Raw genomic sequence first — 25,206 nt, 5'->3', positions numbered from 1 at the left:
TAAGTCACACCAACGCCCATCCACTCCCTTCCTGCTGTTTAAACAGAAACTCTTGTCACCGAGATTTAATATGTAATAACACTTTTCAAGTAACACTCAATAGAGAACAAACATTTGGCTCCTTGACTACTACACATTTATTAGCATGCATTTCATAAACTCCACACTTTGTACAGCTTGCTTCAGACAGGGAACAATTACTACTGCTGTTATTACTCTTTTCACTGAACTCAAAGTAATGTTTTAATTATGGGCCTTGATATAACCATAATAACCAGTCCTAATATAGCCCTGGTCACTTTGACAGTAAGAATATGTGAGGTTACGTCGCCATCTAGTGGTATACTATTTTCCCCACAATAAATCCAACATGGCTGCTTACATAGACGTTTGTTTTTGTTGTGGGAAATATTTGCCGAACATGGAAATAAATAAAAGGAGTTCAGGTAAACCACTTGCATCAACACCACCTTTAATCAAATATTTTAATGAATCGGCTATTAAAGTGACCAACGTCGGTCAACCACAAATGACTAGGCTGTACATATTTTAGTTTTTCTGTTTTCAAACTGTTATGTTTTGCATAGTAGTGTATATCTGTCTGTCATTAAATGTTTCTATGAATTGAGTAGGCTACAACGGACCCCAATGGAAACAAGCCATAGGCTTTCTTTCTTGGGTTTTAAATCCTCTCAGCTGACCTTGTATTGAACTGTACTTTCCTGTGCTTTCTTTGCAAACTGCTAATAAAGTATTCTATCAAGGTTGAGTAAAGACAATCAATCAAAACACAGTACATCTGAAGAATTGGGCGCATAGTTTTTATCTGTTGGTTGTAATAGACAAATAAACAATACAATTTAAAGATACCATCACCATAAGTCAACTATAACAATAGACCCCTTTCACAGCAGACATTGTGACTGCAGCCAACGTTAGTTATGGCCAGGTGTATTTAACCACTTAAACCTCATATGGGTAACCGGAGTCCCTCAGGGCTCAATACTAGTGTGTTTTCTGTTATGGTGGGGAAAGCTTCAGCTGAAAATAGACGGTTGCGTTGTGACTGTGAGCTTGTCGATCTGCTATTTTCAGCAAAAGTTTTCCCCACAATATGGATGCCAGTGTTCAAGTGGTTAATAGTAAATGTCATGAATGGCTGTGCCCTTTTTATGCCCATAGATCCCTGATGTCATCAATGTGACGTCATAGTACTGACCTCATATACCCTGGCCTCCAAGTACTATGATAATGGGTACTGCACTAAATAGAATACAATGACAAGGTATTCCATGACCGAAGGGCCATGCGTTCTGAGCGGGCATCACACTATAGTTAATACATACATATTGTTTTACGTCTGTTGATCTCATTGTTTATCTTGTCTTTTCTTCTCACCCAGCCACCATGGACTCAAAAGAAATAATCCACTATGCTATTCAAATGGAGAAACTCAACATAGAGCGAAGCTTTGGGAACCTCACAGCCCTCCTGAGTGACCTCGACAACACTTGCATCACGGTGGAGCAGCTGCAAAACACAGACATTGTCAACGTCCTCTACAAGATTCTGAAGACCTGCTCCGATGAATCTGTGAAAAGAACAGTCAAGCCCTTGCTGTCCAAATGGAAGAAGTTATACGGTCACTCTGATCAAACATTACGAGACAGGTGTGCAGCAATATGCGATAAAAACAAAGGGAAGCTATCTGGCAGTGCAGGTGTTACAGATCATAGTGCTGATGCAGATGACAACACGGTTTGTTCGACGGCAGAAACGTTAGTGAAAGTCGAACAGTCGACCATGATTTCCTCTGTCCGCTCTGGTTCAGAAACTCCCGGAACACTGAATGCCACGGGTGATTTCTCAGCCCTGAGATCCAAATGCGTCCATCTCCTTCTCGGTGCCCTTGCCTCAGAGGCACCCGATTCGTCAGAACCGGCGGAGAAGGTGTCGGCGCTGGCCAGAGATATCGAGCAGAGCATCCACCACCTCCACGCTGCCAACCAACTCAAATACAAGGCCTGTGTTAGGAGCAAGGTGGCCAACCTCAGGAACCCCAAAAGCGGTCACCTCCGCCAGGGCCTGCTGAGCGGCTCGCTGACGCCCGGGGCCTTCGCCCGGATGTCTGCAGAAGAGATGGCCAGCGAGGAGCTTCAGCGGCTGAGGGAAGAGTACACGTCTCGGGCCGTAAGCGAGCGGCAGCTCCCTCGGGGGGTAGAGGGAACCCCGTCACAGAAGATACGCTGCAGGCGGTGTGACAGTTTGGACTCCACGGTGACACAAGTCTCTCGCGGGATACTTTTTCTTCCCGCCTGGGCGCAACGCGGAGGCCCAGACGCGGATGCCATGACATTTGTGACCTGCAGTGGGTGTGGGGAGCAGTGGTACCACAGTGGCTGGAACTGCCTTTGACCCCCTCCACCCCCCAGCCCCCAGCTCTATATGGATGTAGTCTTCATCTAAGATTTGTCTTTCTTCTGAGTCGTCATATTTTGACGCACTCAGGTATCTTTTGCGTTTGATGCTGAGGCCGAGGATGCCCTTTTGTGTTCAATGTTGACGATGACAGATCATAACAGATTCCCACCTCTATCGGTACTCGTTAGGCAAATTGCTTTGTCAGCAGAAGCGGATTCGAGCCCAGTGAGGCCTGGGAGCATGTGGCTGCTGTGACTGGTGCAAAACCTGCATCTGGCGGTGCACCTGGCTGGTTGTCAATGTTCTTAACTTTTTTGTTCTCATCACGTCCGCATTCAGTCGTCAGCCATCCCAGGTTTTCTTTTCTCAGATTGAAAGCCTAGGGAACATTGAAAGTGAAAAGTGGATAGAAGGGGGCAGTATTGGCAAGAGCAGTTCCATAGCGGAGGAGGGGCTCGCCCAGTTACATTAAACTACTCAGTGAGACAAACATGGCGAAAGCAGAAAGTAAAGTTACACCGACAAAGGTTGTTGATATGTGTCTGTTAATATTGTGCAGTGCAGAAACCTCAGGCAATGTTTTAATACATTTCTCTTCCAATTTAGATGATAGATATCATTTGTTCGATTTCATTTTGGTTCCCACCTGGTTGGAAAAACACAGACAGGCTTTGGTCCTGTCACCAGTGCTTCATCACAGTTTAGCCACGCCCCAGTGAGGGAGTTACTTGCTCATTCTATCCACTGTTTCAAATGAGTTTCTGCAGGCCTCCGTTCAGAGTGGATAAAGATTGGCTGGGCAGGCGAAACTATCAGTCATGTGACAACACAGTATTCTGTATCACACTGTTTCTCAACGTCTGGTCCAGGGCCCACCAGGGGTCCAAATGGACTTTTACAGGTCTGTAACCATTGGGACCCCAATCTACAATTTAACATTCTCTGTGTTCATTTAAATGTAAAAAAAAAAACTCTCAGAGTTACAGACCTGTAACAGTTCATTTCCTGCACAATCACATTGGGGTACCCGGTGCGTGGCCGAGTGATGCCATGGGGTCCTGAGTCCTGACCAAGCGTCTGTATGGGATGAGTTGGGAGTGAGAATGTGTTGGCAAAGTACATGTACAGTACATAAAGTGATTGTTTTGCAGGAAATTAAAACAAACTATTTGACATTTCAAAGGATGATTTTAAATTCTTCTCATTCTCTACCTCTAAAACTGTAGTGTACTCTGTACACTACAGTTTTAGAGGTAGAGAATGAGGAATACCTTGAATTTTGTAGTATTTTCTCCTATACAGTATATCTATATTGGAAGTGAGTGACTAAGCACATATTTGTGTGTGTGTGTGTGTGTGTGCGTGTGTGCATGCGTGCGTGTGTGTGAGAGAGAGAGAGAGAGAGAGCGCGTGCATGCATGTCAATATACGGAAATGGGCCAAGCACCCTACAATATCCCATTCATTTGGAGCATAGCAGACCGGTTGGATGAGACATGTGACCCCTTAGAATACAGTGAGCATGTGACTCAGTAATCTAGCTCCTTAGGGGTGTGTGTGTGTGTGTGTGTGCGTGAGCGAGCGCTGTGCAGGGAGGGGGGGGGGCTAATGTACCATGATCCTTTGCTCTCTGCAAGGCTTATTTGGCACAATGACTCACATCCTGCGACATCATAACCTACTGACTGGTTTTGGAATGCCCCCTGTGGCCCTAAGATTCTTTTATACTTAGTTGTGCGTCGTGTCGCACACCGAAAATAGCTGATTTAGCAGCGCAACGCGTTGTGAGCTTATAGATTTTTTTGAGTGCCACAATCAAGTATAAATCAGGCATTTGGCTGGCAAAAATGGTATTGCCATTTCCTAAATAAAATACATCTTTTAACCCCATCTGCAACCATGTTAATGATTGTCTGCCGTATTTATTGACTAATATGAAACACTTGTGACTATGCCTTATGCCTGTGTGATATGACTTCAATTGAGCAATTAAAGCTGTATTCAAGGAATTTCACTAGGAATTTCAAGCCTTTATTCTTTTTATAATTGAGTGTATGATAAGGTCTCCCCATTTTGATGAGTCGTTGTAGATCCATTTGGAAGTATAGATGTAGGCCTACATTGTACAATATAAGCCTGAATCATACTTTGTCGCACTCCGGTGTCGCACGTTTAAAATAGCAGACCTACAAGCTCACAACGTGTCACAGATACGCCGCATTGTGAGCTTGTAGGCCTGCTCTATCTTGAGCATTCAACACCGTTGTGCGACGGAGCATAAATGAGGCTTTAATATCCTGCAACACAGAGGAGCAAGCTTGTACAATTGTTGTAATTTCATAATTACCAATTTTACCATAATTGTTTTCCTGTTCTTTCTATGATTTCATAAATATTTGTTTTCCCGGTAGTATTTGCTTTTGGAATGTAAATGTTGTAACTAGGGCTGCACAATCAAGCAAAAATAATACAAGAGTCATGATTTTAGGTTATATAAGCATGAAATTTATTCAAACATCCTATTTTGAGAGCTGTTGCTACTTGCAAGTAGCGGGGCATGCCCTCGTCTCCTCACCATTATGCAAGGATTAATAGCCAGAACATTGTACAACCCATTTCTTCATCCATCAAGCTCACAGAAGAACAGCAAAATCACAGAGAATATTACATACTATTGGACCAAAGATATCACAGCGAGAAGCACACTGAGAAACAAAGGCCTTAAAGGTGTAAAATCAATCTGTTTTCCACCAGAAATAATCAATAATTGTGATTAATAATTGTGATTACAACATTCACCCAAATAATATGGATTATCGTTTTAGTGGTTGTGCAGCCCTGGTTGTAACTCCCCATTTTCAACACTTAAAAACCCATTAAAACCGGGAACGCATAAGCAAAAATAATTCTGATATACAAGCTCACAGCTCGTGCAGCGCTGCGAGTTTGTACATCTGCTGTTTATGCAAAAATCTTGAAAGTGTGAGAACTACTGATTTAGAAGGCATTTGTAGAATCAGCCTCAGGTTTTAATGGGTTAAGAAGACAAATTGGTCTGAATGTAAAACAGCCCGTGCTGTCCCAGCTATAAGTTCTGTCAGATGTAGACCTACTACAGCATCTCCTCAGTTGGACAGAGGTGCTATCACAACTCAGACATCACTAAGTGCCTGCTTTCAAGATATAGCTCCCAATCTTTCCTGTTCCTGTGGAATAAAGCCTTTCACCCTGTCAATCACAGTGAGGCTATCAGTTTCCCATGCCCTGTCTGTCTGTCTGTCTCCTCTCTCTCTGTCTGTCTGTCTGTCTCTCTCAGACGGTCTCTCATTTCGGCTTGTTTAACCTCAGCTTTCAGTTGTGAGATCAGATGACAAATCTAAGCAAAACACCACACCTCAAAAAGAAACAAAGAAATGTAGCCTACAGATTGCAAACAAAGCCTCAGATCCACCACTCTCACACAGCCACACTATGCTCTGCACTGGTGAATCAAGAAGAGTTGAATTGCTGATGAAGTATAGGAAATATTTCACTCTGGTCCATACAGTCAGTTTGATAGATTTGTATTATCCCCAGAGGGAGATTCAGTTGTCATCTTGTCATCGTTGCAGCAGCGCAGTAGGCTAGTATTAGAGAGATACAAGAGGTAAGGTAACAATAATTTTAAAAAAAATGAATTAATTGGCTTAATGAATTAATTGATAATGAATTAACTTGATACCTGAACTAAACACTGATATGTTGTGTACATAGACTTAAAGTTCCTGTACCATGCTTCCACTACTACAGGCCTGCAGAAAGGCTACATCAGCTGGTTCTCAAAGTGGGGTCCAGGGACCCCCAGGGGTCCTGGGGGGGTTCCAGGGGGTCCCCAGTGAAATTTGTAGGAAAATTATAGGATCAAAACTATATATAAATCTACGGAAAAGAAATAAAACATTTGGAATATTTTTGGAACACAAATGTTTTAGGCTATGGGGGTCCCTATAGCTGGCACAATCTTTGCGGCAAAATACAAATTAATTTGGGGGTCCTTGACTTTAGTTACTTTGTAGATTTTGATTATTATTACAAAACATACATCAACCACATGCGACACATTGTGAGCTTGTAGATCTGCTATTTTTAAAATATTTTTTATACATTTGAAAACTTGTGAAACTGGACATTCTGCATAATGAGTAATTTCTAATTTTGGTACTTTAACTACATTTTGATATCAATAGCCTACTTTTGTACTTTACTCAGGACTTTTACTTGTAACAGAGTATTTCTACATTGCAGTACTGATTCTTTTACTTAAGTAAAAAATGTGAGTACTTTTTCTACCACTGTTTATGTCCTTTCCTTGACATGCAAAAAGAACCACTGGGCTGTGCAGTGACGTCCCATAAACGGACTCTCTCTTTTCACAGTGTTTCGCCCAGGTGGGCGTGGTTTGAGGTTAGGTTTAGGTTTTGGTTCCTAGTATGAGGTCAAGGTTAGGGTTAGGCATAGTTTTTGTGAGGTTAAGGTTAGGGTTAAGGTTCGGTTTAGGCATAGCTTTAGTGAGATTAAGGTTAGGATTAGGGTTAGATAGGCATATATAACCACTCCCACCCGGGCGAAACACCAAGGAAAGAGGGAGTCCCGTACAATAAAGGCCAGTGTGTCCAACGCATCCACAGGAGCGCATGATGTGAGGAGGCGTGACAAACTCGGGTCATATGAGCGTCATCAGCGGCTCTATCAAGGCTGTAGCAGCAGCACAGTGTCACCGTCCGTTGGACCTCAATGTAAAATGGACCAAATATTAACTTAACGGACGTTCAAGCAAGTGTCACGATCTTTGCATTGAAAGGTACGTAGGCCCACAGTAACGATCGATGCTGTCTGTCTCTGATTAATATTATAACCGGTATGACTGATAAAGAAGAGTCGAGTCGTGCGATGGAGAGCGTCTGTCTGCCCCATAGACTGTAAAAAAGAATGGACAAAGTGACGGTCTGCCCAGATTAGCCTGTTGTTGGCAGCTGGCAGCTGAGGGGTTATGTTCAAAGCATGACATTTGTTTGTATTTCACAGTCTTATCTACAATCAGTGGTGGAAAAAGTACTCGCATTTCTTACTTAAGTAAAAGTATCAATACTGCAATGTATAAATACTGTTACGAGTAAAAGTCCGGAATTAAAATTTTACTTGAGTAAAAGTACAAAAGTATTGATATCAAAATGTACAATACTTGCCTCTGCTCTGAGATGTAGTGGAGTAGAAGTAAAAGTATTGACTTTTACTTGACTTGTGTAAAGTACTTGAGTAAATGTAATTAGTTACTTTAGTTTCCACCACTGAGCCTCTCTGTCAGCCAGTTAGTTTCCTTTTTACACCTGTGTGTGTGTGTGTTTGTGTGTGTGTGTGTGTGTGTGTGTGTGTGTGTGTGTGTGTGTGTGTGTGTGTGTGTGTGTGTGTGTGTGTGTGTGTGTGTGTGTGTGTGTGTGTGTGTGTGTGTCTGTTGTGGGCACACTTTACACAAAGATTCATAATTCTATTTATTTATAACTTATCATTTATAACCGTCCAAGCGACGGCAATTTTTAACAGACAACTGCTGAACTGTAGCTGACAAGCTGTGTACCAACTTTTCTTTGGGATATACTTTATATTTAGAGCTTTGTTTTTGCCTTTGAGGAGGGCATGCAGACGAAATAACAAAATAGGCTGTATTTTCAATAATGCTGCAAAAATAGGCTCATCATTATATTAATTGGTAACTTTATATTAGGCTAATACTAAGTAAATACTTGTGTTCTGACCCTTCTCTGAGATAGGCACCTCTCTCTCTGTGTGGTAATCAGAAAATAGGCCTATACGCTTACTGATGACAGACAAGTTATGGACTTAAAAAGAACCTTGGATAATTGGCTGCAGACTGCTTTACTCATGCCATTTGGTTGCATTTTATTAGAAGCTGTCCTATGTAGTAGTGACATGGCGGGCATTGTTAGCCAGTTCAAAACAACATAATAATCAATCAACCATCAAAACTTCGGAACAAGTCTGATGCCCCCTGCAAAGATATTATAACCCAACCCATACATACTGCAATGAGTGGTTTATTATGGATCATGTGATACCATGCCACCCGTACCAGGCCTATCATGTCTTATCAGATGGTGGTGCTTATCAACTCTGGATTCACTCTGGACAGTCTGCTTTCCAGATTTCTCCCTGTTTTCAATGGGCAACCTCTCGTGTTTTCAATAACAGTGGAGCAATCTCTATGACAACTTGCTCATTAGGCTTAGGCCTACAGTATATCTCCTGTAGTCATCAATGTATGTGTTATCAATTAAAATACCATTGGGTCTATTGAAAAGCTGGAGATGCTACTTAGGGATCTGTTGTTTTGAAGCCAATAATTCGTATGGTGGGTCATATATTTTTCTTAGGATACCATCTTGTAATAATGACCAAATCATATTTGCTAAATGGATGGTATGCACAGTAGGCAGATTGAGGGGTTAGAAAACATGCCTACTGTATCTCACTGTAAACTCATTTCGTTATCTAGAATGATGTGTCTCCTGTTATATTCAGGCCTGTTTTTAAGGATGCGTGCTCTTCTCCAGTACAGTACAGGTTGGAGTGGAATGTGGCTTGAGTGATCAGTGCAACACTAGACTCCCTCTGGAAGTGTGTTAGTGTGTTACTGGATTAAAGGCACACTTAAGTCCTCATTGAAGGTGGGAGACTTAAACCTGACAACTATTTTGTCTAATAGGATTGGTCATGGGAAAGGAATGAACCAAGGCCACTACTGAGTGGTATGTCTCTAGTGAATGAATGAAGTTATTTACTATGGCTAACAGCCACATGGATTTTGTAAAACCTCATAGTTACATTTAATTGTCCGTCTTTTCTCTCTCTGCATTGAAGACACAAGTACGAAGATGTGCATTATAGGCAGTCTCCAAAACGCATCACATTATACTGTTAACAAGCACCACACATTAACAGCTACAACCTTACTGGAAGATTATTCATTATTATTAACCACTGGAGTCCTACTTTGTTGTTCGATAAATGGCAAAGATAGACATCTAATTGCTCACAATGCGTCGACTCACAACACCAGCTTGTAGATCTGCTATTTTAGCTATTTATGAAAAATAAATAAATTGGAAAAAATATACATTTGAATTTCTTTGAACATTTCCCCAAATAGGGCATCAGGGTTAACAAGGTTAATGAGAATGACTGCTGTGCTACAAATTACCTTCTGTTTTCACTTCTCTCTCCCTCGCAGGTGCTTGGATGGAAAATGACTTGTCTGCAGTAATAATAACACGGTGAGAAATACCATTTGCAGTGACTTGTCATGTCTTATACGTTTTTATACAGTGGTGTAAAGTAACTAAGTACATTTACTCAAGTACTGTACTTCAGTTATTGTTTTTGGTACTTTCACTTTACTGGGGTATTTCCAATTTTCAAGACTTTTACGTCTACTCCATTACATCTCAGAGGCAAATAGTACTTTTACTCCTACAATTATTAGACAACTTTAGTTACTAGTTAAGTTACTTTGTAGATTTTAAATATTATTACAAAACATACTGTACTTTAACCACTTCAGCCCTATATAGACTTTGGCTATTTGAAAATGGCGTTGTGAGCATGTAGATCTGGTATTTTCAAATTATTTCATACATTTTCAAAACATGAAAACAGTGACGTCCCATAAACGGACTCTCTCTTTTCACAGTGTTTCGCCCAGGTGGGCGTGGTTTGAGGTTAGGTTTAGGTTTTGGTTCCTATGAGGTCAAGGTTAGGGTTAGGCATAGTTTTTGTGAGGTTAAGGTTAGGGTTAAGGTTCGGTTTAGGCATAGTTTTAGTGAGATTAAGGTTAGGGTTAGATAGGCATATAACCACTGCACAAGTAAATTCTGAATACCAGACTTGTACTTGTAACAGAGTTTTTATGCATTGTAGCATTGATACTCTTAAGTAAAAAAAATTGAGTACTTCTTCCACCACTGTTTTTATGTACAGTTAAGGACCGAAGAACATGTGGCCTAACAGCAGGTCCTGTGATCTCAGTGTGGATCTCTCATGTGATACCCAACGCTGCATATCACCAACATCCTACATGTTGCACATACTGTAAGAAATTAATAAGATTAATCATCGGCTAATGAGGAGGCTAAGGCAGTGTAACTGTGTTACATAGCTGACTGACATCAATCAGTCGTTTTCCTGACATGGAAATCGACATGCTGATCAATATGACATGAAACTGAAAGCTTCATTTGGAAAGTAAGTATAACTTTAGAGACATAAAAGTGCATACCCCGGCCCCAATACGAATTTTAACTTAAAGCCTCACTTAGGTCTGTCACAATTATTACATAATTGTCCGATCGCAAGAGATAATCGCAATTCATTTGCATAAACGTTCAAGCGTTTCCATTCATCTGTATGAATTCATTTGTTGAAAAATGTTGACTGATAATATATCATATTAGTATTTTAGAAAATGTCAGTATTTTTTTCTTTAAAACCTTAAAGTCTGTTTTCATTGTGATAATGATGAATAGAAACTTAAAGTCAGTGTATGTAACTTTGCCCTGCATGCGTTTACATAACAAAATAATACATGTTTTATCCACCATTTCCCTCTGTACCGGCAGTTATCAGCCACTGGTGTAGTCTGGTGGTGTTTACCTGCAGAAACACACTGCCCTCTGGCTGTATTTTGTTATTTTCACTAGTTTTGGTTGACCAAAAACATCCCTGTCTACCAAAACAAACAGTGAAAACACCAAAATACAGCTAGAGGGCAGTGTGTTTTTGCAGGTAAACACCACCACAGTACTTCAGTGGCTGATAACTGCTGGTATAGAGGAAATTATGGGTAAAACTTGTTTTGTTATGTAAACACAGGGTAATGCATTTAAAGTATACTACGTTAGTTCCACTATTGACACAATCGATTGATTGATCATTATTATAAACATGCTCTGAAAATGCACTCGGCCCACCCATCTGACCACTCAACATGGCCGCCTTTCGGCTGCTTAGCCCACTTTCAAGATTTTCAAGTGGGCCCTGATCCAGAAATGGTTGACCACTGCATTAGAGCAAAGGATCCAAAGACACTGTAAATCATATTCCACTGGTAGTCATACAATAATCATTCCGGGCTCGTAAGGTTAGAGAGCATTGGTTAAGTTCTGCAGTGAGTGAGCAATTGAAAAAGTTTAAGTCGTTTTTACAGTTATCGGTGCAAAATCACCCAGGTGCATTACTAATGGCATCCCATTCTGCTCCATGTTTCCCCTTTGCTTTATTTAATGAATATCATCATTGTGGTTACATTCTCTCTCAGGTGGCAGCCTTGTCCCACGTTGCTTCTGTGTCCTGAATCCCCGGTATAGATACTGTAGCCCCCCTGACCCGGCCAGTCTCCATCCCGGCCTAGCCCCAGCCAGTCTCCACCCTGGCCTGTCCCCACCCCGGCTCCAGCCATGATGTCTCCCAAGTCGACCCTGCTGAAGGTCATCCTGCTGGGTGACGGTGGCGTGGGCAAGTCGTCGCTGATGAACCGCTACGTCACCAACAAGTTCGACACGCACCTCTTCCACACCATCGGCGTGGAGTTCCTCAACAAGGAGCTGGAAGTGGACGGCCGCCACGTCACCCTGCAGATCTGGGACACGGCGGGACAGGAACGCTTCCGCAGCTTGCGCACGCCCTTCTACCGCGGCTCCGACTGCTGCCTGCTGACCTTCAGCGTCGACGACGGCCAGAGCTTCCGCAACTTGGCCAACTGGAAGAAGGAGTTTGCCTACTACGCCGATGTCAAGGACCCCGAGAGCTTCCCGTTCGTCGTGTTGGGCAACAAGCTGGACGTGGCCGAGCGGCAGGTGTCGGCCGAGGATGCGCGCCAGTGGTGCCGTGAGAACGGCGGTCACCCGTACTTCGAGACGAGTGCCAAAGACGCCACCAACGTGGCGTCGGCCTTCGAGGAGGCGGTGCGACGCGTGCTCTCCACGGATGACCGCGGAGAGCACACGGTGTCAGATGACACTGTTGACCTGCACCGCAAGAAAACGCCACCCAATGCCCCCTGTTGCTAAACCGCTTATTATTGGCGAGTTATTGGCGTGTTGTGGACGTTAAGATGACAGCTACAAGACAGGGATGTCCAGCGCTTAGAATTTTTTAAGGTCCCAGAAACATGTCTGCGATTTGCAAATCAGTAGAGATTAAAAATGGCCGAACCACATAAGGAAGTGACTTTGAACAGCTTCAAATAGCTGTGTTATTTGTGGACGAAGCAAAGACGCAAGGAAAGGGAGAGCAGTTTACAGATTTATAAGATCATATCAATATAATAGAATTACAAGCATCATGGTTAAAGGATAAAACGCCTGAAAATCAATTAAATAAATGATTTAACTTCAGATATGTTGGATTATGCAATATTATGTTAGGGGTTACAGTAGTACACTGTGAGGTCACATACCACCGAGCGAGTTGGTCTCACGCACCGAAGATAGCTGATTCGCAACATGTTGCGCTGCTATGCGTTGTGAGCTTGTAGATCTATTTTCGTGCACGACAGCGCACAACAAAGCATAACTCAGGCTTTAGTATCTGGCCTTGAAGTTTCCTTATGAGAGCCGGAATGGAATGGCTGATGACTCTACTAAAAAGACAAGAGTGTTGGTTCTCCTTTTTCCATGTGATTTCGTAAAGCACAGATCAGCTCCGTTTCACACACATGGTTGCCTCTCTCTTCCTCTATTCCTCTCTGTTCCTCACTCTATGCACTGCAGACTGAAGGTAGACGTTCAGTTAAATTAATACTCAGGATTTACAGTTTGAAGTTACAAATTCATGGCTGTTTCTGGTCAGGTCAGTTTTAGCCACTGCCTGACTGGAAGATGCACTACTAATGACAACAACTACATTCCTTTCTCTATGGTGGACTACTATGCTAATGTCATTATCAAAACATTCTAATTATGACTCGTTTTGATTTTAGATATTTAAAAATAAATCGTTGTCATAAATGTGCCAAATCTTAATGTTGTTCTTATAAAAGCGATGTCACTGCATGAAGCCTCTGTACTGTGTGTGCATCAGGATGTTTCAAAAAGTTTGTTCTTCGTTGGTCAACCCTTTGCCCAACGGAAATTATACATTTTCAAGTGAAAAGTAATATACTAAAGCAGGGGTCTTCAACAGGGGGTCCGGGACCCCTAGGGGGTCCTCAGAGTTACTACAGGGGGTCCGCCCAATCTTTGTGTGATGTGATTATTTTTTTTACCTTAACCACTTGAAGCCTTGCATCCCTTTTTCTGAGGAGAACTTTAGCCAAAAATAGCAGATCTACAAGCTCACAACGCCTTGTGAGCTTGTAGATTGGCTATTTTTGGCAAAGAGTTATGGGTGTAGAGGGAAAAAAGAGCAGCAAAAGTTGATCTGAAACACGATTTTTTTACAATATAGAGGGGGTCCCTGCTTCATCTCTCTCTCAGCTAGGGGGTCCTTGGCCTGAAAACGTTGAAGACCCCTGTACTAAAGTATTGGGCAACAAAGTATGAAGTAGCCTTAAAGCTGCCATCCTGGTTGGTCAAATAAATCCAACAGTCACTGTGACTAATAGAGGACATAGGGTAGTTTCCTGCCCTGAGTAGATAAGTCGGTGGTTCTCTAAACAAGATGACAAGTTGCAGTATGATGTTGATGAGGGGGGGGGGGGGGGGGGGTACTTAACCTTGTATTTGTAATGGCAGGATATTTTCCAAATTCCTAGACCAAACTAAATATTTTGTTACACAATTCTATGATAACAAAATAATGTAATTGCTACGTATTGTTCACTATTTAATTTCATTAAATACAGGTTCAATTGTTTGTCTTAATGTCCAAGTGTGTCCTATGTTCACTGGATATTGCTTTGGATTCACACACGTCAGTTTATTTCAGTTTATTCCCCCATTGTTCTCAGTACTTGAATTGTCAGATGAGTCTTGTCAGGTTTTAACCAAGCAGCTCAGAAACAAAATTCGTTCATTCATTCATTCCTACAAAATGAGTACTTAAAATATCCTTTCCCCCAAACTACTACAAGTCAAGATACCCCTCCAAGTCTACCACACATGGCACATTCCCCCGGAAACCCCTCCAGAAAAGGATTTGGAACGCTGTCTACAGACAAATGGCACCACAGCAGAGGAGAGATGTGACACTTTTTTTAATTTCACTGTATTTAATAAATACATATTGTAGGGAAAAAATTAAGCTATCTGTCATCTTTAAAATGTATACGTTTAACAAGACCGGGTCTAATAAAGTTGTGGCTTCCTTATGGATCTCAGACATCATGTTGTCATATCGCTATACATTGACGTGAGTTATTTGCCACTCGCAAATTTTTCGCTAATAGACATTTTCATTCATAGCAGAACATACTAATGAACAAAGAATTACCATAGTTTATGATGTTGCGGTGTAGATTAGTAGATTTAGGTTTCCAGTGCAGGAGAAAAAATTACCATAGTTTATGATGTTATGGTGTGGATTTTGTAGGGTTTCTGCCAGTGTAGGGTTTGAATGCAGGTGCCTGCACAAGCAAGTTTAGAATCAAAAGTCCTTTAAGAAACCTGTCTAGGTGCCGTGGTGCAGTGAGTTGGTTCATATTGTATAAATGCAAAGGTTCTTTTGAGTCCCAGGCCTTGATACTTGATGTATCTCTGGTGAAGTTCCTCTCTTTAACACCAAAGAATGTTTTGAAATCTAACAGAAAATACACTTCAAAAGCACTAGGAGACACCTGTTGAGTTTGAAGTTGTTGTGGCACAGTGGTCTAGTGGTCAGTGCTACAGTATGTCTCTGAAAAAGAGCTTCTGGGTTTGAGCATCAGGCCTACTGTAGTCAGAATTGCACTTCAAAAGCACTATTCCCTTTGACACCGTGGTTCTGTTGTGTGGCACAGTGTTCTAGCGCTCTGTCTCTGAACAAAGAGCTGAGGTTCCTGACTTAAGTCTCAGGCCTACCGTAGTTAAATACTGGAGTACTATGAACTTTTGAAGGTTAACCTACAAAAGAACAACTCAAAAGCACTAGGAGACACTAGTTGAGGGCCCAAAGGTGCCTTTGCGCAAAGAAGAGGTGCACTAGATTGGTTGCCTCTGCTGAGACAGCTAGCAGGTTGGAATCCCACGCCATCAAGGTACTGGAGGAACATACGAAGGAACCCTGTCTCTCCTCCTGTTTCCTGAGAGGTAAAAGTACAGGGATTTATTCATTTCTCAAAATGTGAAAATATGTGTTTGCATTCTAATTGTGTTATCTTTTGCATTTACATTTGTTGCACCATCTTGGCTTGATGTTGGTTTTATTTTTATGTTTTCTGACTTGTTTAGCTTGAAGTTGCTGCCAGGTGCCACTCGACCAAGCCAAGCACACACAGTTTACGGATCATCAACATAAAAGGTTAAATCAAGTTGGACCAATGGCGAGTACCATTATCAAACAAGTATTGAGTTACGATGCTGTATTAGGTGTCCAGACTAAACAACCACAGGCCTGCAGGTCCCAAATGTTAGGTCTGTCATAGCCATGTGCTAAAAGCAAAACTAAATGTTAACACCAGGTGGCGACAAGCCACAAGCTTAACAGAATAATGCCTACTCTGTATCCTACAGTACATTTCTTACATTGTAGGTTAATAAGCATTATGCACATGCGAGGAAACGTCCAGTATGCATTAGTGAAAATTCACTTATGTTAAACCTAAACAGAATTATATAGAGTGTATTACTGCTATGCATGTCCATAGAGAATGGATGAGTACTCTTCTGAGGAATACCCAATTTCCTACGTATGTTCTCGGAGAGCAGTGTGTAGTGTGTCTATTTATATATCTGCTCCTACAGTGTCACTGGGTGTATAGGAACTCATACATATTTCACTAGCTCAGTTTCAGTTTTCAAAGTGGCATGCGGGGACGCCCAGGGGGCCTTGAGGAGGTTCTGTTCGGTGTTCCCAGCCAAATGTAGGCCTAGTTTGGCCTAATTCACTTGACATTATTTCAATACAATAAATGTACAAGTGATTATTCTAACAATATGTTTCAATATTCACCACTGTGATTATTCTTCATGTAGCCTACGTGTCATTTTGCAATTTTATATATTAGGGTCCCTATGATGGTCTTATGGAAGCCTGTATAGATATGTCTTTCTTGGGAGATGCCTGTACACAGCATTTGCAGATATATAGGTTACAAAGAACAGGTGATTGTAACCAAATAGATGGTGGTGATTATATTAAAAACTACGGCAATAAGCTTCTGGGAAAAAGAGAATACTATGAATAGAGTCTGTTATGCTCAGTCAGCAGTGTTGTTGTCACTACATTTATGCAGCAAACAACATTTGGTCCTCCTCATCAGTGGTAATTATTCAAGTGAGCCATTTCCAAACGTTTGCTGTAATTTGATGTCAAAGTCTGTTTATATAATTCTGAATAACACCGAACAACTGTAGCTGCTAGAAACAGAGGGTGGAAGCATGGTGGTTCAACCGCATTAGCCATGTTATGTTTCCAAGGATTATTTGAAGCTACCATCTAGTTATTAATGTTGTGCAAGTTAGAAACCTGGGATTGAACCCCAGACATTGATTTATGTCGTTGTTGAAGCAAGCAATTTAGTTACTGGATTTGTACTCTTGTATACTGTAAGTATTAAAAACCTCAATTTGTTGTGATGGTCTGTTTGTAAGCTTTGCAATTTTAAATTTTAAATGTAATTAATGTAACTGTTCATTATATTCCAAGTATTATAGAACAGAGTAGGTTTGAGAGCAATAACATGCCACATGCTTATGGGATCTTGTGCACCTGAAACATGAAATCCTGTTGACTTAACTAGTTTCTCCATTGTGGCTCCTCAAAAAACAGTTAATTTTGAGGACTAAAGTCCTCATTTTGGAAGTAAGGTCAAAACAATTGCTTCTGTGCACACACACACAAACTATCTGCTCTGATTTGTTATATTAACACATTTTGATTTATTTACTTGGCTTTTCAGTTCAAATATATCATCCAAATACATCAATAAAATCAATAGTTATCAATGCAAGGCAAATCAGTCAGTTTTAACAGCTTTGTTAATATGGAAATAATACTTGTCCAGTGGCACGGCGCAGTTTAACAATTAAATCCACGATACGATTGTGTTGTGCCATATCATATGTCCCTTGAAAGGGAATGCATATCAAACCCCAGTTTGATATGCATTAGACCACAACCCCCATTTGATACAAGTGTTATCTCTAGGATAGTGGACTCCAATCTACACTGTAAAATCCTCAGTGTTAGTATTTTGTTCTCATTTACATCTTCCATGTCATTGTGGCCCAAGAAATTTGACAGGGGATTATAAATAGAGGTGTCTTGGTTCAAATCTCAATGAACAACCACTAAGGACATCTTTCCAACTTTTACCTGAGGCGTTTACCTTTATCTAATCTTTTACTGAAGTACACTCAAGTGAACATGATATATAAGAACCTCTGTGGTGCAGTGGTTTAAATACAGGGCTTTCAAGCAGAAGGTTCCCAGTTGAAATCTAACTTGGACATTTTTCCAACTTTTACCGGACTAATGCACCTTTATCTAATCTTTCAATGAATACCACGCAAGTGAACAGAATGTGAAAGAACCTCTGTGGTGCAGTGGTTTAGATACAGGGCTTGCAACCAGAAAGTTCCTGGTTCAAATCCAATCAGGCCAATTTTCCAACTTTTACCTGACTCTTGCACCTTTATCTAATCTTTCAGAGAAGATCACGCAAGTGAACAGCATGTGTAAGAACCTCTGTGACAGTGGATTAGATACAGGACTTGTAACCAAAAGGTTCCCAGTTCAAATCAAACCAGGACAGTTTCAATTTTTTACCGGACTATTGAACCTTTATCTAATCTTTCACTGAAGAGCGTGTTTTTCTTTCTTTCTTTCTTTTTTCCCTTTTACCTGGCTCTTGTAACCTAACTTTTCAGTGAAAATCGCACAATAGAACAGACCAAGTATTAATCACAGTGGAACAGTGGTTAAAATACAGGACTCTTCACACAGAAGGTTCTGAGTTCAAAACCAGCAAAGACATCCTTCCAACTTTTACCTGGGAGTTTTACCTTTATCTAATCTTTCAATGAAGACCACGTAAGTGAACAGAATGTGTAAGAACCTCTGTGGTGCAGTGGATTAGATACAGGTCTTACAAACAGAAGGTTTCCTGTACAAGTCCCACCAGAACATCTTTCTAACTTTTACCTGACTCTTGCACCTTTATCTAATCTTTCATTGGAGACCACGCAAGTGAACAATATGTGTAAGAACCTCTATGGTGCAGTGGTTTAGATACAGGGCTTGCATCCAAAAGATTCCCGGTTCAAGACCAGCAATTACATTTTTCCAAGTTTGTACCTGGCTCTTGTACGTCTCTGTACCTCTAATCCTTCACTTAACAGCGTGCAAGAGAACAGATTAAGTATGAATCACTGTGGTGCAGTGGTTAAGATAAACGCCTCGGAGTGCAAAGACTGTGAGTTCAAACCCCACAGATGATGAAAGATGGTAATAGAGAAACTCCGAAAGATGGTAAAAGAGAAACTCCGAAAGATGGCAAAAGAGAAACTCAGAAAGATGGTAAAAGAGGAACCCCGAAAGATGGTAAAAGAAAATCTCCGAAAGATGGTAAAAGAGAAACCCCAAAAGATGGTAAAAGAGAAACTCCGAAAGATGGCAAAAGAGAAACTCCGAGAGATGATAAGAGGGAAAATCCCAAAAGATGGTAAAAGACAAGCTTCGGAACATGATGACAGAAGTCATCAGAATGCAATGCCTCGATACGAACGAGATTCCCAAAGCAAAGGCTTGAAATGCACAAGATTCCCAAAGTAACGGCTCAAGGTGGTGGAGATGAAAGGAGGCAGAGAGTTGAGAAAGGAGGCAGAGAGTTGAGAAAGGGGGAAAAGCATTTTAAACCAATTTTTTTTTAAGCCCCTCCCCTACAACCTGAGGAAGGCGGGCTAAATCAATCCATCCTCCTCTAAAAAACTAAATTTGCTTTAGCCAGGATTCAAACCCCCAACCTTCTGCTTATGAGTCCTCTCCTCTACCTTTATGCCACCAGGCCTTTCACATCAATGAATATCTTATGTCATATTTGATGCTGAAGGAAGAGCTGGCAGGTCAAAAGATACAAATGTTTAAATATTAGATTTATTAATGTGGTGTTTCATTTTTTCATCATATTTAAGTAATTTGATTATTAGCTTTAGATGACCAAACTTATTGTTAAAATAATTAAAGTTATTTTCTAATCAAACACATTAGCAGTTGGGTTTTTATATTAATTTAGGTCTTTCATTAAAAAGAATAGTGGCTATAACTGATTTGAGGCAGCATTCTGCCTGTTTGTCTTGAAATTTACATTGAATTGATTCCAACCACTTCCAATGTCTTTGTTACAACATAAAAACCTAATTCTCATTCATCCTTTATGTTCAATATAACCAATATAGTAAAAAACTCATGTCATACTAAACTATGTTCAATATAACCAATATAGTAAAAAACTCATGTCATACTAAACTATTTTCAATATAACCAATATAGTAAAAAACTCATGTCATACTAAACTATGTTCAATATAACCATCAATATAGTAAAAAAAACTCATGTCATACTATGATGCTATGTTCAATATAACCATCAAATCAGTAGTGGAAGTACTCAGATATTTTACTTAAGTAAAGTAGCAATACCACAATGTAGAGATACTCTGTTACAACTAAAAGGCCTGTGTTCAGAATGTTACTTGAGTAAAAGTATACAAGTATTGGCATCAAAATATACTTAAAGTAGCAAAAGTAAAAGTACAAAAATGTTTGAAAATAGCAGATCAACAAGCTCACAACATGTCGTGATGCGACGCGTTGTGAGCTTGTAGATCGGCTATTTTCAAAGAGGTTAATGCATGTTTTATAATGTAATAATTTATATCTGCAAAGTAATTAGTAACTAAAGTTTTCAAATAATAATAGTGGAGTAAAAGTACAATATTTGCCTATGAGATGTAGTGGAGTAGAAGTAAAAGTATAGACGATTGGAAATACTCCAGTAAAGTAAAAGTACCTCAAAATTGTACTTAACTACAGTACTTGAGTACACGTACTTAGTTCTGTCAGATAACTCACAATTTCAAATAGATTATTATATAATATTATAGAATGAGAATACAAGTGTGGATGTAATATTTTATCTTGGCGTTCAGGCTCTGCTACATTTTTCTCCCTGCTCAGCACAATTAAGACAACCATCAAACATCAGACAACCTTTAAGAGCAGGGAGATAGATATATAATAACAACCCCCCATGGGGAACAGACCAATAGCAGAGCCTACTGGTGGTGCTGGGGTGGTGGTGGGAGCAAACGTCGCATGACAACAACCAGAACACACAAGCGGATGGAACGCCTGATTCAAGTGAGTTTAAATACCCGCCCAATTGGACAGCTGATTGCCACGTCGGAGTATGACGTATGGATATTGCATGACGCTGTAAACAGCCACATCAAAAAACATGAAAAGATGGGTTTTGATTTCAAGACATCTTTATTGACACAAATGCATAATGAATAAACATCTGTCAAAAGGATTTCCATCGTGGTCCTTTGTGTGTGTGTGCGTGTGCGTGCATGCGTGCGTGTGTGTTGGGAGGAGAGCAGATATAATTATTACAGAAAAACTAAATCTAAAATAAGATGAACTAAACAGGTGTATAGAACCTGTTTTTAATCTCAAATAGTGTCGTTTTGTGGTGTCTTGTCCTTTGATAACACTCAGGCAGGGTGTGATGTTAGGGTTAAATTCTTACCCTCTGGTAACATTCTGGCAGGGTGCGGTGTTAAGGTGGTGTTAGGGCATTGGTTCTCAAAGTGGGGTCTGGGGACCCCCTAAGGGTTCGTGGAGGGTACCAGGGGGGTCCCCAGCAAAATTAGTTAATAAAATGTCACAATCATTTTAACCCCTTTGTCCATATTTTATACTTTGGCTATTCAAAAATAGCAGATATCTGCTATTTAAAAAAACGTATTTAATTTAAAAAATAATTTAAAGCAAACATTTGTAACTCAAATCTTTGCTTCTGGGGGGTCCCTGGAACAAAACATTTTGAAATGGCGGTCCGGGTTAATCTCAACCCGTTAGCCAAGCCTGCCTGTCACTCAGCCTGCAGTTCAGTCCAAAACGCTGCCACTCGCCTCTTAATCCATTAAGACCGGGGAACGCATCTGTGTCATTCTAGATTTCTTTGGGCAATTCAAAAATAGCAGATCTACAAGCTCATGATGATGACGCTATGAGCTTGTAGATCTGCAATTGTTTTTGAAAAATCGTGAAATGTGTGCAAATCTTTAGTGTGAATATATACATACTTCTTTAAAGCGAACATTTTTAACAAAAATTGTTGCTTCTGGGGATTCTACAAATGTTTTTTTTTCATTCTATTATTTTTTTACTTATGTTGCTATATTATCAATGGTTTTCAAACTTTTTTCATTTCAAGGACCCCCAAAATAATATGTATTTGTCCACGGACCCCCTCCTATCTAAACATATTGTGTTCCAGGGACCCCCAGAAGCAAAGATTTGAGTTAAAAATGTATATAAAAGATTTGCACACATTTTCATGATTTTTCTAAAAATAGCAGATCTACAAGCTCAAGTGCCGCGCTATGAGCTTGTAGATCTGCTATTTTTGAACAGCCAAAGAAATCTAAAATGACACAGATGCGTTCACGAACTTCCCGGTCTAAATGTTGGCCTGTGGCATGTTGGGTCAATTCACCCATTAAAACCGGGAAAGCATCTGTGTCATTTTAGATTTAGCTATATATCGTTGCTGTCAGTCAGAAACCTCTTATCTCCATATTCTAACTTGTTGCGTTTTTTTCATAAATTAACGCCCTACTTGATCATACTACAGCGTCCGTCACACAAAAGTAGCAAAAGTAGCAGATCCACAAGCTCGAAACGTGTCACTTTGCGCTTGTAGGTCTGCTACTTTTGCTATTTTTGAATTTGAATCCTGAAAAGTAATAGTAGTTTTGGACATATGAGGTTTCCACCGGACAGAGACGATATATATAGCAACAAAAGTTATTCCGAAAATTGTTAGGATTTAGAAGTAGAATCGGCCTCAAGTCTTAATGGGTCAAGAACGGCCCTTTGTGAGTGATTCAGATTGCACCTCTAACGTACGCCCTTTGTTCAAAGAAGTTAACAACTCGCGTTCAATTATAATCAGTGTCCTGCTGCGATTTGCTATACAGTATACCCTTGAAAACACAAATCCACCACAACCATGGTTTATTTGTTTTAGTAAAATAGGCTGATAACAAATTTTATAATTTTATTTATTTATTACTATATGCAACATTTGGGGCCGAAGTTCTTACTTGACCTACTGGGAGAGTGCATGCAAAGTCACACACACACAAACACACACACACACACACACACACACACACACACACACACACACACACACACACACACACACACACACACACACACACACACACACACACACACACACACACACACACACACACACACACACACACACACACACACACACACACACACACACACACACACACACACACACACAATCTATAAAAACTACATCCGTCCTAAATAGCCTTCACTGGGGCCCAGCTGTAACTACGCTACACCACTGATAAGCAACATCACCATCAGATCAGATCCTAGATCAGTGACATTACAATCAACCATCAACCAATAGTAACAAAACTAATGTCTAACTTTATGAAAAACTATTTACATATAGTAATTAAAACAGTGTCAAAGATGGGATCAGAAGCAGTGGATGATTCTTAGCATTCTGGCAAGGTGTAGTGCTAGGGTGGGTGTTAGGCTATATTTTTGTGGTGTTAGGGTTCAATTCTTACCCTCTGGTAGCATCCAGACAGGGTGTGGTGTAGAGGTGGAGTTCTCTGCATCAGGATCCCGAACGACTCCCGCAATAATGGATCCACACTGAGGTCAAACACAAAGGTCATAGGTAACATACCGATGCATACATTGATATTTACAATCCATTCATTTCCCAGTTGCTCTTTTACAACATTAGAGTAATGATCAGATTTAGATCACCAGCGGTAGTGTAGCTACTCTACTGTATAGACAGTGCAGACAGAGTGGTCACACTTGGGCCCTTAGGGTGGGGGTCCTGTTCTTGGCCCACCTGCGGTATGTTGGGCCAAGAACGGGCCCTTTGAAAGTGATTCAGATTGCATCTCGAAATGAAAGTACGCCTGTGTTCAAAGAAGCTAACAACTCACATAAAATTATAATCAGTGTGCTGCTGCCATTTGCTATACAGTAGCAGTAGGCCTATATATACCCTTGAAAACGCAGCCATGGTTTTCATTTGTTTAAGTAAAATAGTCTGATTACAAAATGAGCAGCTTAATTTGGGGCAGAGGTTCTTCTTAGATCATTGACATTACAATCAATCAATAGTAAGGAGTACAAGGATCAGATCCTACATCAGTGACTAGGGCTGTCATGATCATGAAATTAAAATATGTTTTACAAAACTAGTGGAAATAGCCGATCTACAAGCTCACAAGACGTCACATGATGATGCGTTGTGAGCTTATAGATCTGCTATTTCCACTATTTTTGAAAAGTTTTGAAAATATATGAACATTTTGCAACATTGAAACGATCGATGAATGTAATAATTTTGAAAAGGCCTAACTGACATTTAAATCAAACAATAATAGTAAGAAGGAGTATAAGGATCAGATCCTACATCAGTCACTACAATCAACCAATAGTAACTAAACTAATGTCTAACTTACTGAAAAACTATTTACATGATGTAACAAAAGAGAAAGCAGTGGATCACTCTGCTTTTATTTCTAAATGATTCTAACATGAATGACCCATCCAGTCAAAAGGAAAATAGCTTCAAACCAGAAATATATATATTTCTTGTCCTGAATGCTTGTTGGAGCTCATTTGAAATCCTAAATGAAAGATGAAAGTACTGTCTGTACTCAGTTCTCGTGTGTGTGTGCGTGTGCGTGCGTGTGTGTGCGTGTGTGTGCGTGTGTGTGTGTGTGTGTGTGTGTGTGTGTGTGAGAGAGAGAGAGAGAGAGAGAGAACACAGCATCCGACCTCTCTGTCTGTGTGCACCTGGATCCTCTGGTATGCATGTCCTGAGCACCTCTGCTCCAACAGCTTTGGTAGGAGGGTCCTGAAGCACACTATCCAAAACACCACAACACTATTACAAATCCTATCCTTTAACTATAAATGTCCATGTACTAATTACAGTTCAGATAGTGTCCTTACTCACTCAGAAACATCTTGAACTGTCTGCACACTGTCTTCTCTTCCAGGCTAGTGTGTTATAGTTGTCCATCTTGTTGTCCATGTCAGTTGGTTATGGTAGAAATACTGAGGGAAAATCCAGCTCCAAACACATGAACATGCAGATACACTGATATGAATCCCTGGCTCTTAATTTGGTGATATTTACCAGATTATTGAATTTATAACCAGTCCAGCACTTAAAACATCTGTGTTTACATCTGATTCTCTCTCTCTTCCTCCTTCTTTAGACCCACCCCCCTCTCAGAACCAGTTGATTTGACACCTGGCTACCCAATGACAATGCTTCCATCAGCTT

The 25,206-nt window shown here is 40.5% G+C and overlaps 2 protein-coding genes across 4 annotated transcripts; both read left to right on the top strand.

Annotated features, from left to right (window-relative positions):
- Nucleotides 1–375: 375 nt before the first annotated feature.
- Nucleotides 376–3,583, top strand: tceanc (transcription elongation factor A N-terminal and central domain containing). The gene is made up of 2 exons (XM_080422124.1): nt 376–446; nt 1,403–3,583. The coding sequence occupies exons 1-2, from the start codon at nt 422–424 to the stop codon at nt 2,413–2,415; spliced, it is 1,038 nt and encodes a 345-aa protein (XP_080278250.1). The 5' UTR covers nt 376–421; the 3' UTR covers nt 2,416–3,583.
- Nucleotides 3,584–7,153: 3,570 nt separating this feature from the next.
- Nucleotides 7,154–13,532, top strand: LOC308080850 (ras-related protein Rab-9A-like). Of its 3 annotated transcripts, XR_013932751.1 has the most exons (4): nt 7,154–7,261; nt 9,707–9,749; nt 11,789–12,871; nt 12,906–13,532. XR_013932751.1 is itself a non-coding variant. In XM_080422887.1 (3 exons), the coding sequence occupies exon 3, from the start codon at nt 11,928–11,930 to the stop codon at nt 12,537–12,539; it is 612 nt and encodes a 203-aa protein (XP_080279013.1). In that variant the 5' UTR covers nt 7,154–7,261; nt 9,707–9,749; nt 11,789–11,927; the 3' UTR covers nt 12,540–13,532. The 3 variants fall into 3 exon arrangements, 2 of the variants coding, with proteins under 2 accessions (XP_080279013.1, XP_080279014.1); XM_080422887.1 differs by having other exon boundaries at nt 11,789–13,532; XM_080422888.1 differs by lacking the exon at nt 9,707–9,749 and having other exon boundaries at nt 7,174–7,261; nt 11,789–13,532.
- The last annotated feature ends 11,674 nt before the right edge of the window (nt 13,533–25,206 follow it).

The sequence above is a fragment of the Gymnoscopelus braueri genome, assembly GCF_963280865.1.
Source record: "Gymnoscopelus braueri genome assembly, chromosome: 24".
Taxonomy (NCBI): Eukaryota; Metazoa; Chordata; class Actinopteri; order Myctophiformes; family Myctophidae; genus Gymnoscopelus; species Gymnoscopelus braueri.
This window is presented reverse-complemented; position numbering and strand designations above follow the sequence as displayed.